Here is a 14,789-nt window from a genome sequence, read left to right as displayed (position 1 = left end):
AAATTTAAAATGTGCATGCACACTTTATGGTAGACTGAGCTCATTGTGAAGCCAAATCACTCACCAGCCAATGTAATAACAGTATAAATGTTGCACTTCAGTGGTAAAAAGTGGTACTGCAGCTACAAAACTCATACGTCACAGCAAATACAACACAAGTCTGTTAACTGTTCAATTAAAAGATAAACAGAAAACACAGTGCAAATGAACAGCATTGCTCAGCTGTCAAAAAGGATCAGAACGCACAGAGGGACACTTCAGGAACACACGGGCAGGGAGGTTAATCATTTACTAGGGGGTCTCCAGGAGATTTTTGAAATGACCTCCAAATGTAGAGTAGCAATCAGGCAAAATGTAAGATCAAAATCAATCAAAAATGACTACTTGGATAAGTTTTGGGCACAATCAGTATGTGAGCTGTATGCAAGCTCAGTGGACAAAAAATTTAGTCACCTGTGACTGAAACATATCTAATAGCGTGTAATACCTCTACGAGCACGAATAACAGCTGTGATTGGATTTGGCCTGGACTGGACACATTTCTGGATCAATGCTCAGCCACTCTTGCATCAAGAATTGAGCAGTTTGGCCAGATTTTGTGGATGTCTTCCCTGGGGTCTTACTCGCTGTTCCAGTTAGTCCCATAGTTTTTCAAGAGGATTCAAATCTGGGAATTTTGCAGGCCAGTCCAGATGTGTGAATGCTCCCGAACGTTCATCATGCCAATCAGTCACATTTGCAGCCCTGTGAAGATGATGAGCAACAGGCAAAACCTGGTTGGCCAGCAGTTCAATACAGGCACTGTGGTTTAAATTCACCTCAACCAAATAACATCTTGTCCATCTCATATCCATATCTTATACAATCTCTATATTGTACAAGATTTCTATATCAGTATTCTATCCCTGTGTACCTGCATCTCATTTATTTATCTACCTCAGACCAACTGCACATACGGAATGTGTACAACAGTACATTTCATAGTTTTATTTCATAACTTATTACTGTACAACTGTATGTTGGAATAGTGCAATAATAGTGTATATTGTGTATATGTGTATATCCAGAGCTGGTGTATATATATATTCCTTTTTCTTCTTAGATATTTTTATTTTTTTGTATTTAAATTCTACAAGGGGGCTACGCACCTAAGATTTTCACTCACTTTCCACCTGGGTAAATGTGATGTGACAATAAACGTGATTTGATTTGATTTCAATAACCCATTTCCGCATAATTAAAACACCCCCAGAACATCACAGAGCCTCCAGCTTGAACCACACCTTCCACGCAGTCCTCATTGAAGGCTTCCTGAGGTCTATGATGAACATGACGCCGAGCATCATTTACATACAGGCAGAAACGAGATTCATCTGACCAGATAACGTGTCATGAACAGTCCAGTTTTTGTGTCTCTTCGTCCACTGTAACCGGACAACTGTGTGAGCAGAAGTGAGCAAAAGCCTCTTGCGTGCTGCTCCGCTCCATATGTTCATGGTATGCAGTTCCCTGCAGAGAGTTCTTTCAGAAATTGGTTGTGAAGAACCTGCGTTGACCCAAATGCAATCACTCCTTTTGGCCAATCATTAACATCTGCTTACGACCCATTTTCCACGTGTTGAACGAGACATTCACTGCACTGTACCACCTCTTCTCAATCTATGAATCCTCTCACACACCCTGCAGATATTTATAGCAATGCCATCTGCAGGAGCCTGAAGTTACTACCACCTTAAACTCGCAAGATGACTAATGTTTTGTCCAGGGAGCTTAGTAGACCAGTGATTCACCACCCTGGCCCTGGAGGACCCCCTTTTCTGCATGTTTTTATATTACAAATAGTGATAGCAATAGTAATACTGCTATTACGGAAGGACCCAGCTTAGAATTTGACTTGTAAAGATTTATGAATGTGAAGTTTAGCTCATGTTTTTAAGTAATAATGCTGTTTTTTGGCTTTGTCAATATCAATAAATTCAGCCCCCATATATTTCCACAATAGAGAGAAATCTTCATACAACTGATCAATAATAAATCTAGATACTTCTTGCCTGAACTTTCTAGGATGTGAGCAGTACCAGCAGAGGTGAGAAACCGCTTCAGACTGGATATCACAGAAAGTGGAATTAGTAATAAAACTGAACTTTATATTTTGTCAAGTATTGTTTTGCAGAGTAAAATCTATGAAGAAATTTTAAAGACACTTCCTTGTTCGTAAGAATAAAACAATGCACAAAAAATACAATCACTTTGTAAACTGTGTTTAATAACTCAGCTCAAATCTTGTGAAACATCTTACTTAATGTTTCCAACTGGATGTTTGAGGAAATAGTTTTGTACTGTTTACAACAACACATTCCAAGACATTTCACACAGACAAGATAAGATAATCCTTTATTAATCCTTTATTAATCCTTTATTAATCCCACAACGGGGAAATTTGCGGTGAAAAAGAAAAAGATCTCTTTTAGAACTTCTGCAGTTTGGTCCCTGTTAAGAAATGACAATTTTAGAAAAAATAAGTAGTTAATAAAACAAAATGAGCATCAATTTTTTTCCTGGTTTACAAAATCTTTGCGCTTGACTGACAGAAGGAACATAAAGACTGGAGCTCAGTACTCTGCGTTCAGTGGGAAGTCCCTGTGTTTAGAAGCCCTAAATGAAAGGAAAAAAGTGCCACTGAGTTTCAAACAGATCATAGATACATAAATAAATAAATATCAAATAGCTACACATATTCTTGTAGCTCACCATTCCATTGCAATTCCTCTCCAGTTCCTGTTGAAGCTCAGAATGGTGTTAATGTCCGCCTTACTGAGCTTAAAATCAAAGACCTGTATTAAAAAGCAGAATATTGACAGGATGAAGTGGTGCATGTTCCTTTTATGTAAACATTTACACAGCACACCGTACACAGCCTAATACGATTACCTGGAAATTTTCTTTAATTCTCCCTGGACTGACGGATTTGGGAATAACCGCAACATTCCTCTCAATTTGGAACCGGATTAGGACCTGGTGATAAAGTTAACTGATTAGCATGTTGTGTTTGAGGTGAGATGGTAATACATTTCTCAGAGTGTCATGCAAAAGCTTTAAAAGCTGATAAAGGACACGGCTGACGGTTCCTTTCACACAGAAATCAAGCATCAACCACTTAGAGATGCACACACTGATCTAAAAGGACTGAAATGATGCTACAACCAAGTGTTGTGGTACTCGATCCCAGGACCACTCACTCAGAACCGAGTTCATTCATTGGTTGGATTCATTCAGAGCAGGCATTGATTGGACTCATTCAGAGTGGGCATTGATTAGATGGACTAGTACTCGGCCTTAATTCGGTCTTGACTTGGTCCTGCTCTTATTTGGACTCAGTCTTGACCCGGTCACAAATTCATTTGGCTTTGATCTTGACCTTAAACTAAATCAAATAAAATATATAATAATTTTATATAATAATAATAGATATATAAACATACACAGGTACCTGTGCTGCTGTTTTCTTATATTTATTAGCTATGGCCAAGATCTTCGGGTCCTCCAGGAGGGACGGTTCACCTGCCTTTGCCCTTTAAAAAGAGATTGATCGGTAGAGTTAATGGGTTCAGTTCAGTTCTGCAGTGATGGGTGTGTTCATTGATTACACAAAAGAGGAATTCCACTCAAAATTTCTGCATAATTAGATTGTTTAGATGGAAACAAAGTGAATCAGAGTGGTTTGGTGTGAAATGGATGATTATAAAGACTGAGATTTCTGTGATGGTTGGAACCAGATATCGCCAGGACTACAACACAAACCAGTGAACCTACACGAGTCTTCTGAGTTTTTATACAGAATGTTAATGGTGGTTATTTATGCCAATCTCTCCTCCATGAATGGGTTTGAAAAACATGTTTTAGGCCAAAATCTTATCTTACAATGTCTTCGCCTTCAGGCAGCACATTCATAACCATTTCATGTAATACCTTAGTGTAAGACAGGCATTATACTCTTCAGACATCTGGTTCCTATCACCACCACTCTGATTGACTTAAGCATTTCACAACCACTCTGAATGACTTTTCTTTACACTTTAACAGCTGAATCATAAAGAAATTTGGAAAAAGCAGTGGAATTCCCCTTTAAGGACAAATCTGGAATCTGGTGGTATCTGGCAAAGGTTTTAGTTTTTGCCCACCATGGTCTGTCAGGGGACCCCAGAGGGCTGTACGCAGTCACTGTGATGCCCTTAGAGTGACAGAAGTTGATCAGCTTCTCCTGCGTCAGGTAGGGATGGCACTCAATCTGGAGCAGGAAATAAAAACATCAGCTATTTTCTACTGGAAAACACAAGACCTTCTTCAGCTCTTTGCAATCAAAATGACTGTTGAATAGGGGTTTAACTGCGCATTAATCTATTGTTACTCCCCTATTACTGAATGTTAACGTAAGAAATACAGATGCAAAATGCTACCTGGTTGGTGACAGGTTTGTACTTGAGGCCTGGCTTGTTCAGGATGGCCTCAATCTGGCTTCGGTTGAAGTTGGAGATGCCGATGGCCTTGACCAGCCCAGCGTCCACCAGCTTCTCCATTTCCTTTATGGAAATTTTAATAATGTGTCATTCAAACACATTTCATGTGATTTTCATGGAAAACATATGTATGTATTAATTTAATGAGGCAGTGATAATTTTCTCCTCCAGAATAGGTTGTGTACATGTACTGAAAATGTAAGTTTATTACACTTTCATTACCTCCCATGTCTCCAGAAAGGTGCTGTTATCTGGAATGGCTTGGCCCTCAGCATCAAGAGGAAGAGATTTTTCTCCAGGCTGTAGATTCAAGTCCAGCAGTCAGTGCACATTTAATGCTTTACATGTTGTTCATTATAAATATCTATTTATTGGTAGCACCTTAAGGCCCATAGGGAAATGAATCAGGTAGAGATCCAGATAGTCCAGCTTTAGGTCACTCAGGGTTTTCTCACAGGCTCCTCTAACCAAAGCTCTCTCATGGTATGTGCACCATAGCTGAAAAGATGAACATGTGCATGTTGAAATGAATTACACTCCACTCTGTGTTTGTTTTGGACTTGAGTAGTGTAACTACTGGTGAGTCAACAGTCAGTAGTCACACCCTTAAATCATGAGATAGCGACAAAAAATTCTGCAAGTTGTCAGTGACTCGGCAGTTTTTCTATGTACCATGTCATGACCGTGCAGTAGCGCATAATAGAGAGTAGAGAATGAACTTTATAACCCATATGTGGAAATTCACAAGTAGGGGGGCTCACGGGTAGGAAAAAATGACAAAAAAATATAAAATCACAACAAATACATGAATAATAAGTGATAATAATACCAATTATTTCAAGTACATAATGCATATCCTGTGTGAATCTCTTGATTACCATTAAGTTTGTCATTGCATTTTTAACTATTCCCCATTTTTCTCCATTTCTCTATTTGATCTACTGCACACACTGCAACCATATCACAGCTATGATGTTATTGGTGGTAACGCACTCCCTCTCATGTTCTCCTGCCTAATCAGAGTTGAACTCTGATTTCGCAAAAAGAACTTTTTCAATATGATTTCCGACTTCTGGATGTTGTTCAAGAAATATAATACTTCTAGAAATTTTCAGAATACATAATATGTCACAACATTTATTTTTTCTGACATCTGATAACTTGGAACAGACAAAAAATGCCACAGAATTGCTACAGTTCAAAAAAACTATCAAAAAACTACAACGTACAGTGATTACAGTAATTGCAATGATTTCATTCAATGTTTCACACACTGCACTGCACCAAGTCCAATGATAAAGGCCTCGTCATGCTGTCTTTGTGATGAAACATGCAGTTGGCCAGATTTCTTTAAGCACTAACAATATTCACGATATACTCAGAAAAGCATATTGTGACATAATTTAACACAATGATGATAAATATTGTCACATTGCGCAGCCCTACTGTTACAGGCTCTCTGTATCTGCTCTACACTGTATTCTGTAACTGGAACTGCTTCAGTAATATTCAGCGACAGGTTTTCATTTTTAGGGTAAAACTAAAAAAACTGCAAAACTAAAACACATATACAAGAATATATAAGCTGAATGTCAGTTCTGAGTTTCTAATGTCTGTGTTTATGCTAGACTTTAGAATAAATGTCGTAAAATGTGAATAAACTCCACTGCTAGCTTGGTGGTAAAATAACAGAGGCATTTCCATAGCATTATTATTATATATCAGCATTATGCTGGTGAAGTAATCGGATAAAAAAGCCTTTTAAAAAGCGAATTACAATGTTTCTGATTTAACTATGTATTTATGCTATGTAATGGCTTAGACTAGTGGTTCCCAGCCCTGGTCCTAGATGGATCCCTGCTCTGCACATTTTAGTGCTTCCTCTGTTCCTCACACACCTGGACTGGGTTGCACCAGGTTTGCATATGTTTATAAATAAGTTTGGCCATAAAGTCTTTACTGAGTCCTCAGTTACAGTAGTTAGTTTCCAACTATCCTTTTACTAAATTTGGTTGCACCACAAATCCGTCAGTCGTGTCTTAACAAGTAACAACTAACTAATGCGTACATCACTTTAACACGACGAGAACATGTTCAGAACCGATCAGTAAACCTGCTGCCATGGAAACGCAGGAGCAGTTGGCTCTGGCTTCTCAATGGAAAAAATATCCAGCATGGAAGAGAACAATGTGTACAGGAACCACTAGAACTAATTACCTACAGCCGCTGTCTGTTTATTCTTTAATATTTCACTGAGAAACCAAATATGCAGCTTTTTAAATGATGGTTTCTGGCTGACCGACACAACAACTGCCTTAGTTTAGCCGTTTGTGCAGCTGCTGAGACTCACTGAGCTGGAGCTGTGGGTGTTTAGCCTCATGCTCAGAGTTTAAACCAAATTAGAGCTGTAAGTAAAATCACTGTGTATAGTGTTTGGAGTTTTTAGCTTAGTTAACCAAAAATGTCATGTTTTTGGTTTTTCTATATGGTTTATGATGGTTTCCCCAAAACTTACACCTGCTCAGGTGGAGGTGTCAATATTTAGTAACTACTAAGCTCAACGTTAAAACCAGTTTGTGTGGAGCAAACCATTCTGATTTAGTCATGCATAAACCTGAACTTAGTAAACACTCACGTTACAACTAGCCTACGATTGAACTTACACACAGCTGGTGCAACCGGCCACTGATCCAACTAATCTGCTAATTAATAAGCCCTTCCTGAGTGGAAGTGGGTGTGTTTTGGCAGGAAAACAGAAAAATGTGTAAGGAAGGGGGTCCTCCAGGACCAGGCCTGGGAACCACTGGCTTAGCCGGCACATGTTGATGACTTTATGATTCTCAGTGTAGAAAAGAAACTTCAAGCCTTTCGTTACTGAACAGCTAGCAACAAGACACATCAACATCCAGGCCTAAACAGCATAGATTTTATCAATTAATTAATTCATTAGTTAATTTTAAAATATGCATTTTAGTTCAAAGCATACTATAGTTGGTAACAGGCAGGTTTGGATGCTCTTAAGAAGTAAATCCAAATGACAGCATTGGTTCTGCCCACCTTGCTGACGATGAAAAGTTCCTCTCTTTTCACCACTCCTTGGTCAATCATGGCACGGACACCGGCCCCAACCTCTTCCTCATTCTCATAGACATGAGCCCCATCAATGTGACGGTAGCCAGTCAGGATGGCCGCCTTTACGGCTTCTGTGACCTGTCCTGGGGAGGACTGTGGAGAAACATCACATACACTTTAACACTGTGAGCCATGTAGTTCTAAACTACCACTGGTTTAATGCTGCCTGTTGAACAGTTAGTGAACAGCATCAGCTCTTCTACAGCAGTGCAGTCTGAGAATAACTCACACATTTCGTTTGTTGCTCAATGAATCCAACCAAAAACAGTCAGTTCAGTAGGAGAACAAGTAGAATTTTGAAATCTCTTACCTTCCACGTCCCCAGGCCTATAATAGGCATCCGTGCTCCATTGTTCAGAATAATAGCGGATGCCATGATGAAGCAGACCTAGACGTACTAAGGGAAGTGGTTTCCTTCAGCAGTTTCTCTGCCTCTAAACACAGGCAGTTCCCTAGATATAGGGCTACTGTCAAGATTTGATTGGTCACATCCTGAGTCTACCTACTAGGTACTGGAGCCTGGAGCCAGGGGGGTGGAGTAAGGAGGCAGGCCAGTAAAGGCTTTCATTCAGTAAACTACCATCACAAAATGCTCATTGCTCATGTTTTCTTTAGCGGCTAGAAATATTTTCCACTGTCAAAACTGCGTGAATAAGAAAGCTGAAGTGTAAAGTCTGCAGAGTATTGTGTTGGCTGACCACACCTAGCATGAGGTCCACACCCAGACACTTGTCAATAGATATTCCAGCATGGTGTAACTTTAGAAAATGAATGGATCACAGTATTGTAAGGGTAAAACGCAGGTGAAAAGGCAGAGCTTTAAAACTGACCCACTGTAACCAGATGAATAGCCAGCTGATGCATCTAACATAGCAGCAAACCAAAGTTCTGCTATTATAACTTTTATTTATCTTCAGGGTTAGGCTCATGTATGTTTTGGAGATTTGGAGACCCCTCTGGTGGAAATTGTGTAGCATGGGTTGTGCTTCGGATCCCTTTCCCAAGTGAATGAATCTGATGATTGAAAGAGAATTCAAAGAGAACTTTGAAAGAAAAGGAAGAAGAAAAGTATCTTCTGAGGATGTGAGTGAATTATCTACTATTGTCATGTCTTCTTCAATATACTGTTGACTTTGAGATCATTTGAGACCTAAACATCGAGCCAGACCTTCTTCTTGAACCTGACGTTAATATGTAAAGACATACAACATGGTGTTAAAAACTCCCAACCAGACAGCTCTGACTTTTAAATGATTATGTCAGGCTCACCATATTTCAGCATATATTTATTTTTTTCTGTAATTTTTATTTTTCTCCCTTACTTGGTAATGTTACTTCTTTCAGTTTAAAATCTTACATAGTGCAGCTTAAAGGAAAATAAAAGCTATGACCAAAACCACTAAGAAAGCAGGCAAGCTCCCCTCTAGTGCTGAAGTAAAAATACTTGCTAAAAGTAAAAAATACAGTCTTTTATTTTTTACTCTTTTATCGAGCCACTGTTTGATCAGTTGATGGAAACACCTTAGGTCTTGAAATACCAACAAAAGCTTTGCAAGTAATCAGTGACTTAGCAGTTTTGGAAAATACAAGGTCATGCGTCTTGGTGCTTTGCAGATTTTGATCTTGCCTAATGTGTTATGCCGTTTCACCACTCCTTGACCAATCATGACACAGATCTGACCTCTTACTCGCTCTGATACACTGTACTTTATCAATGTGACTTCAATCAGCTACACTCTTAAAAAGACTTCTTCAAGGGTTCTTTGGTAAAGATGATGGTTTTATGTAGAACCGCAAACAACACAAACCACAAACACATTTGCTTGGTTCTTGAAATGGTTCTTCAGACTGATGGAGAATGTGTTGTATATAAAAAGGGTTCTGCTGTTGTTACAATGTCAAGCTAATGTCAATTCCAAAAAAGTTGGGACGCTGTGTAAAATGTAAATAAATGTAAATAAAAACAGTGCAATGATTAGCAAATCTCATAGACCCATATTTTATTCACAATAGAACATAGAACACATATCAGATGTTGAAAGTGAGACATTTTACCATTTCATGAAAAACATTAACTCATTTAGAACCTGATGGCAGCAATGCAACTCAAAAAAGTTAGGACAGGGCTGCGTCTACCATTGTGTAGCATCCCCTCTACTTTAACAACAGTCTGTAAACGTCGGGGAAGTGAGGAGACCAATAGATTGGGAGAGGAATGTTGTCCCATTCTTGTCTGATGTGGGGTTCTAGCTGCTCAACAGTCCTGGCTCTTCTTTGGTGGATTTTTGCTGCCATCAAGTTCTAAATTAGTTAATATTTTTCATGAAATGGTAAAATGTCTCACTTTGAACATCTGATATGTGTTCTATGTTCTATTGTGAATAAAATATGGGTCTATGAGATTTGCAAATCATTGCACTGTTTTTATTTACATTTATTTACATTTTACACAGCGTCCCAACATTTTTGGAATTGGGTTTGTACATCACTCTGAAGAACAGTTGTGCCATGCAAAGAAGCGTTTAAGTATGCATATGGTTCTTTGAGTGATCATGGTTCCATATAGAACCACTGTCTTTACTAAAGAAGTTCCCTTGAAGAACCATCTTTTTTAACAGTGTAGGATGGCTGCGGGTTTTTCTACCTGGTCTGCAGAAGTTTGGCGTGAAACAACACTCTTATTCCAAACCTCACACTGCGTCACATTTTACACAGAACCTCAGGTAGAAAAGTCCCAGTCCTGATGTTTAACTTCACTGCACAGTTTAACCCCTTAATCTCAGGCTTATTACATACTAAGCCTTATTATTCAGTAACTACAGGACTTCAATGCAAACTGGCTGAGCTATTCTTAGGTTATAGAAGTGTGTACTATAACTTTGGGCCGCCAGGAGGCCCTGACCATGTAAGGGGTTAATGCCGTCTGTGCTCTGACCGACCTGAAATGTTTGACTAGTAATAAAGCTTTTATGAGTCGAATCAGGAGTGGGTTTCAGAGCAAGGAAAACACTAATGCAGCAGGACCTTTTTTCAGTTTGATCTTTAAATTACCACACCTCTAGTGCCCAAAGGTTAGGTAACAGTTCCATGGTGGTCTAAGCTGGTTTATACTGGTCTAAGATGGTTTAAGATTATTTATCAGTGTTGTCGGAAGAAAACCTCGTACCTCCAAAATGGCAACTTTACAGGAGAAGGAAAAAACCTACTTTACTTTTAATGTAAGTCAATGGAACCAGACTTTTTTGCAAGTCATTTTGGGTCATTTCTTTTGATCCATTCATCATTAAATTTACAAACAATGTAAAGATCAACAGGCATTTTGAAACTATGTCAAAAACTGAAAAATGAGGTTTTCTTTGGACATCAGCGTTATGCTGGTCTAAACTGGTCTAAAATGGTCTAAGCTGGTTTATGCTGGTCTAAGATGGTCTAAGATGGTTTGTGCTGGTCTAAGCTGTTCTAAGATGGTTTGTGCTGGTCTAAGCTGATCTAAGCTGGTTTATGTTGGTCTAAGATCATTCTGCTGGTCTAAAGTAGTCTAAGCTGGTTTATGCAGGTCTGAGCTGGTCTAAGCTAGTCCAAGCTGGACTGAGCTGGTTTATGCCAGTCTAAGATGGTGAAAACTGGTCTAAGCTGGACTGAGCTGGTTTATGCCAGTCTAAGATGGTGAAAACTGGTCTAAGCTGATTTTTGCTGGTTAAAGATGGTCTCCGCTGGTTTTGCTGGTCTAAGATGTTCTAAGATGGTCTAAGCAGGTCCAAGATGGTTTATGCTGGTCTAAGCTGGGCTAAAATTGTTTGTGCTGGCCTAAGATGGTTTATGCTGGTGTAAGATGGTCTAAGATGGTTTATGCTGGTGTAAAATGGTCTAAGATGGTTTTTGCTGGTCTAAAATGTGTTTGGCTGATGTAAGGTGGTCTAAGATGGTCTACCCCGGTCTAAGCTGTTTTTTGCTGTCTAAGATGGTTTACGCTGGTCTAAGCTGGTCCATATTTAAGATTACAGTTACATTTGGAACTGTGACAGGACTGGATTAGAAGACAAATTTCTTTTCTAAAAAGTATTGGAGGTGGCGAAGGTAAGGTGTAGGAGAGGAGCGAGAGGCTGCGGGGTTTATACAGACATTTCCTTCACTAATGATCATTCTCAGGGCGAAGTGTGCGAGGGTGGAATGATCTCCAGGTCTGAAAACAGACAGATAATGCCGTTGCTGTTCTTGGAGTGAGCTCACAGCTTCATCAGTCAATGCTACACAAACTAACACCAGGTTTTGTTATTTTTGGATGGCTGCGGTTGCCAGGTCAATAACACCAGTTGTTTACACGAAGCTTTACAATGTTCGTGTCATGGGCTTCTCTGTCCACACAACTCGTCCTTCAGCAGCTTAAGTCTGTTCAAGAGCTAAACTGACAAAAAAGACATCTTAGCGAGTGAAAACATCTTAAATGTAGTCAATATGTTTAATATTTCTCATTATGAGACTGTCGTTGGAACATTGCAAGGTATTTTCTAGAGATTTTTACTTGTAATTGTATCTAGTTAAATAAGCATGTTTAACCTTTTTTTAAATAAGCAAAATTATCTAATAATTATTTCTCAAAACAAGTAAAATGATCTGCCAATGGAATAAGACACTTTCACTAGGTACAATTACTTAAAACAAGTAAAATATCTAGAAATAGGTGAAATAATCTCATAATATTTGACAATAATCTCATAATGAGAAATAATAGATATATTCACTACATTTAAGATGTTTTTACTTACTTAGATATAATTCTTTGTGGTGTAAAGACACAGCTGGACTGAAATAAGACACGAATGAATGAGGAAGAGCAGCTGTTTGTGCTCAGTTTCCTTCCAGGCCTGGAAACTGTGAAAGAGGCCATTCGTAAGCAGTGACTTCACATCAGCATATGAGCCAAGTAAATGCATCCTTGAGCAGGAAGTGGGGCCTCATGGAGGAAGATTGTATATAATCAGCCATTTACATCCATCTAATATTATTTTAGTTGTCTGTGACTGATTTTGGCTTCTCAGCACTGCAGTAACACTGACGTGGTGGTGGTGTGTTAGTGTGTGTTGTGCTGGTTCGAGTGGATCAGACACGGCAGCGCTGCTGGAGTTTTTAAACACCTCAGTGTCGCTGCTGGACTGAGAATAGTCCACCAAACAAAAATATCCAGCCGACAGCGTCCTGTGGGCAGCGTCCTGTGACCACTGATGAAGGACTGGAGGATGACCAACACAAACTGTGCAGCAGCAGATGAGCTATCGCCTCTGACTTTACATCTACAAGGTGGACCAACAAGGTAGGAGTGTCTAATAGAGTGGACAGTGAGTGGACACAGTGTTTAAAAACTGATCCACTCGTACCAGCGCAACACACACTAACACACCACCACCACGTCAGTGTTACTGCAGTGCTGAGAATGATCCACTTTCTTAAATAATACCTGCTCTGTGGGGGTCCTGACCATTGAAGAACAGGGTGACAAAGTATGCAGAGAAACAGATTACAGTCTGTAACTGTAGAACTACAAAGTGAAACTATATGGTCAGTGGAGCTGATAAAATGGACAGTGAGTGTATTTCTCAGCTACTCTGATCTCAATAGTCCTGTAATCAATTTGGCATATTAAGCGTAAAATCTTATCCTCTGTTTATATTGCTCTTATGTTATTGTTTTGCTATTCAGTGTTAACCAGAGGGGAAGGCCCTTTTAAGTCTTGGTCCAAAAAAACCAAAACACAACTACTATACTACACATACTACACCAGTGAATGGACTTCTACTGGTGAGCACTATTTTTGACACCCTGTTTAGTCTGGTAGTATGCGCTTTTGGACGCAGCCTTCCTGTTCTTGCTCTTAGCGATGTTTTTAAATGCCACTGTCGACTTTCTCGGACCTGGATTTTCTGTAAAGCTGCTTTGTGACATCGCCTGTTGTAGGATGGTGTTTTAGGGCCACTGTTAATAAAAATAAAAATAGTAGACTTCGAGAACAAAGTCATAATATTTGGAGGATAAAGTGGGCTAAATGTAGGGGGGCTGCCATAACGTGTTAGAGTCTCTGTTGCTGTACTGTGGGGGGGGCTGCCATAACGCGTTGGGGTCTCGGTTGCTGTACTGTAGGGGGGCTGCCATAACGTGTTGGGGTCTCGGTTGCTGTACTGTAGGGAGGCTGCCATAACGTGTTGGGGTCTCGGTTGCTGTACTGTAGGGGAGCTCCACTCACTCCTGTCTCTCTGTGGATCATTTTGATCACCATTCTTTTTTCATTTTTATTGCTAGAAGAATAAGCAAATATCAGAGACAGGGTTTCAGTTTACAAACACAATACATAAAGAATACATTCATAAACTGAGAAGCTGATTATCACATCTTGCATGAGGTAGTGGAACAAGTCTTCAAACAAAGTTGTATTTTCATATATGTTCATTAGCTTAGCTGTTCTATATACACATATACTGGATTGAGGAGGTATGACTGTAAAAGTCATTTTTAAATGCACTGTTAGATGGGATTCTCTTTGTAAATTTCATTTTATGGATGAAGTATTTACCAAGTAGAACGAACAGATTAAGCAAGTAGCAAATGTCCTTATTGGAGTCTTTATAATATAATAAAATATCAAACATATCTATTATTAATATTACGTTCATTTTTTGGTCCAATATCCTTCACTACATCATACCAAAAACTCTTAGAATGAATACAGTTGAGGAAGATGTGTTCAATACATTCATTTTTTTCACCACAGACGCTACACATGTTCTCTACTTGTGAGTTATATTTTGAGACTATACTGTTGCAGGGGTAATATTTATGAAGGATTTTATATGTTACCTCTTTGACTTTGTTATTTAATACATATTTTGTCAATGACCAATTTTGATGCCCATTGAGCCAGTGCCATGGGAATACTTCTTGGGATGTATAAATCTCTAAGAAATCTATTATTAAATCGTTCTTCGCTTATATTAATTCCATCAATTGAAGCCGTTTCAAGGTTATCGAATGTTAATGCTGATATTTAAATACCTTCTGTTACTATAATATATTCGGTAACACTTTACTGTAGGGTGCTGGTCATAAGGCTTTATGACACCTACATAAGCTTGTCATGACAACTGACAT

At 39.0% G+C, this 14,789-nt stretch overlaps 1 protein-coding gene across 1 annotated transcript; it reads right to left on the bottom strand.

The window, feature by feature from the left end:
* Window positions 1–2,558: 2,558 nt before the first annotated feature.
* On the bottom strand, window positions 2,559–8,130 carry LOC118812637 (aldo-keto reductase family 1 member B1-like). Its single transcript, XM_036577748.1, has 10 exons — window positions 7,960–8,130; window positions 7,575–7,742; window positions 4,899–5,015; window positions 4,740–4,817; window positions 4,458–4,580; window positions 4,182–4,288; window positions 3,491–3,572; window positions 2,932–3,015; window positions 2,752–2,834; window positions 2,559–2,655 (listed from the first exon to the last, which is right to left on the bottom strand). Exons 1-10 carry the CDS (start codon window positions 8,023–8,025, stop codon window positions 2,613–2,615), a joined length of 951 nt encoding a protein of 316 aa, XP_036433641.1. The 5' UTR covers window positions 8,026–8,130; the 3' UTR covers window positions 2,559–2,612.
* Between the last annotated feature and the right edge of the window lie 6,659 nt (window positions 8,131–14,789).

This window comes from Colossoma macropomum, unplaced genomic scaffold (assembly GCF_904425465.1).
Source record: "Colossoma macropomum unplaced genomic scaffold, Colossoma_macropomum, whole genome shotgun sequence".
Classification (NCBI taxonomy): Eukaryota; Metazoa; Chordata; class Actinopteri; order Characiformes; family Serrasalmidae; genus Colossoma; species Colossoma macropomum.
Note: the sequence above shows the minus strand (reverse complement) of the source record. Positions and strands in the feature narration are given on the sequence as shown.

Excerpts from the sequence above, each read along its gene's own strand:
- LOC118812637 (XM_036577748.1), bottom strand. The coding sequence starts at position 8,025 with ATGGCATCCGCTATTATTCTGAACAATGGAGCACGGATGCCTATTATA. Across the intron at positions 7,743-7,959 it reads TAGGCCTGGGGACGTGGAAG|TCCTCCCCAGGACAGGTCAC; the intron begins GTAAGAGATTTC and ends GTTTCTCCACAG. Across the intron at positions 5,016-7,574 it reads AACTTTTCATCGTCAGCAAG|CTATGGTGCACATACCATGA; the intron begins GTGGGCAGAACC and ends TCATCTTTTCAG.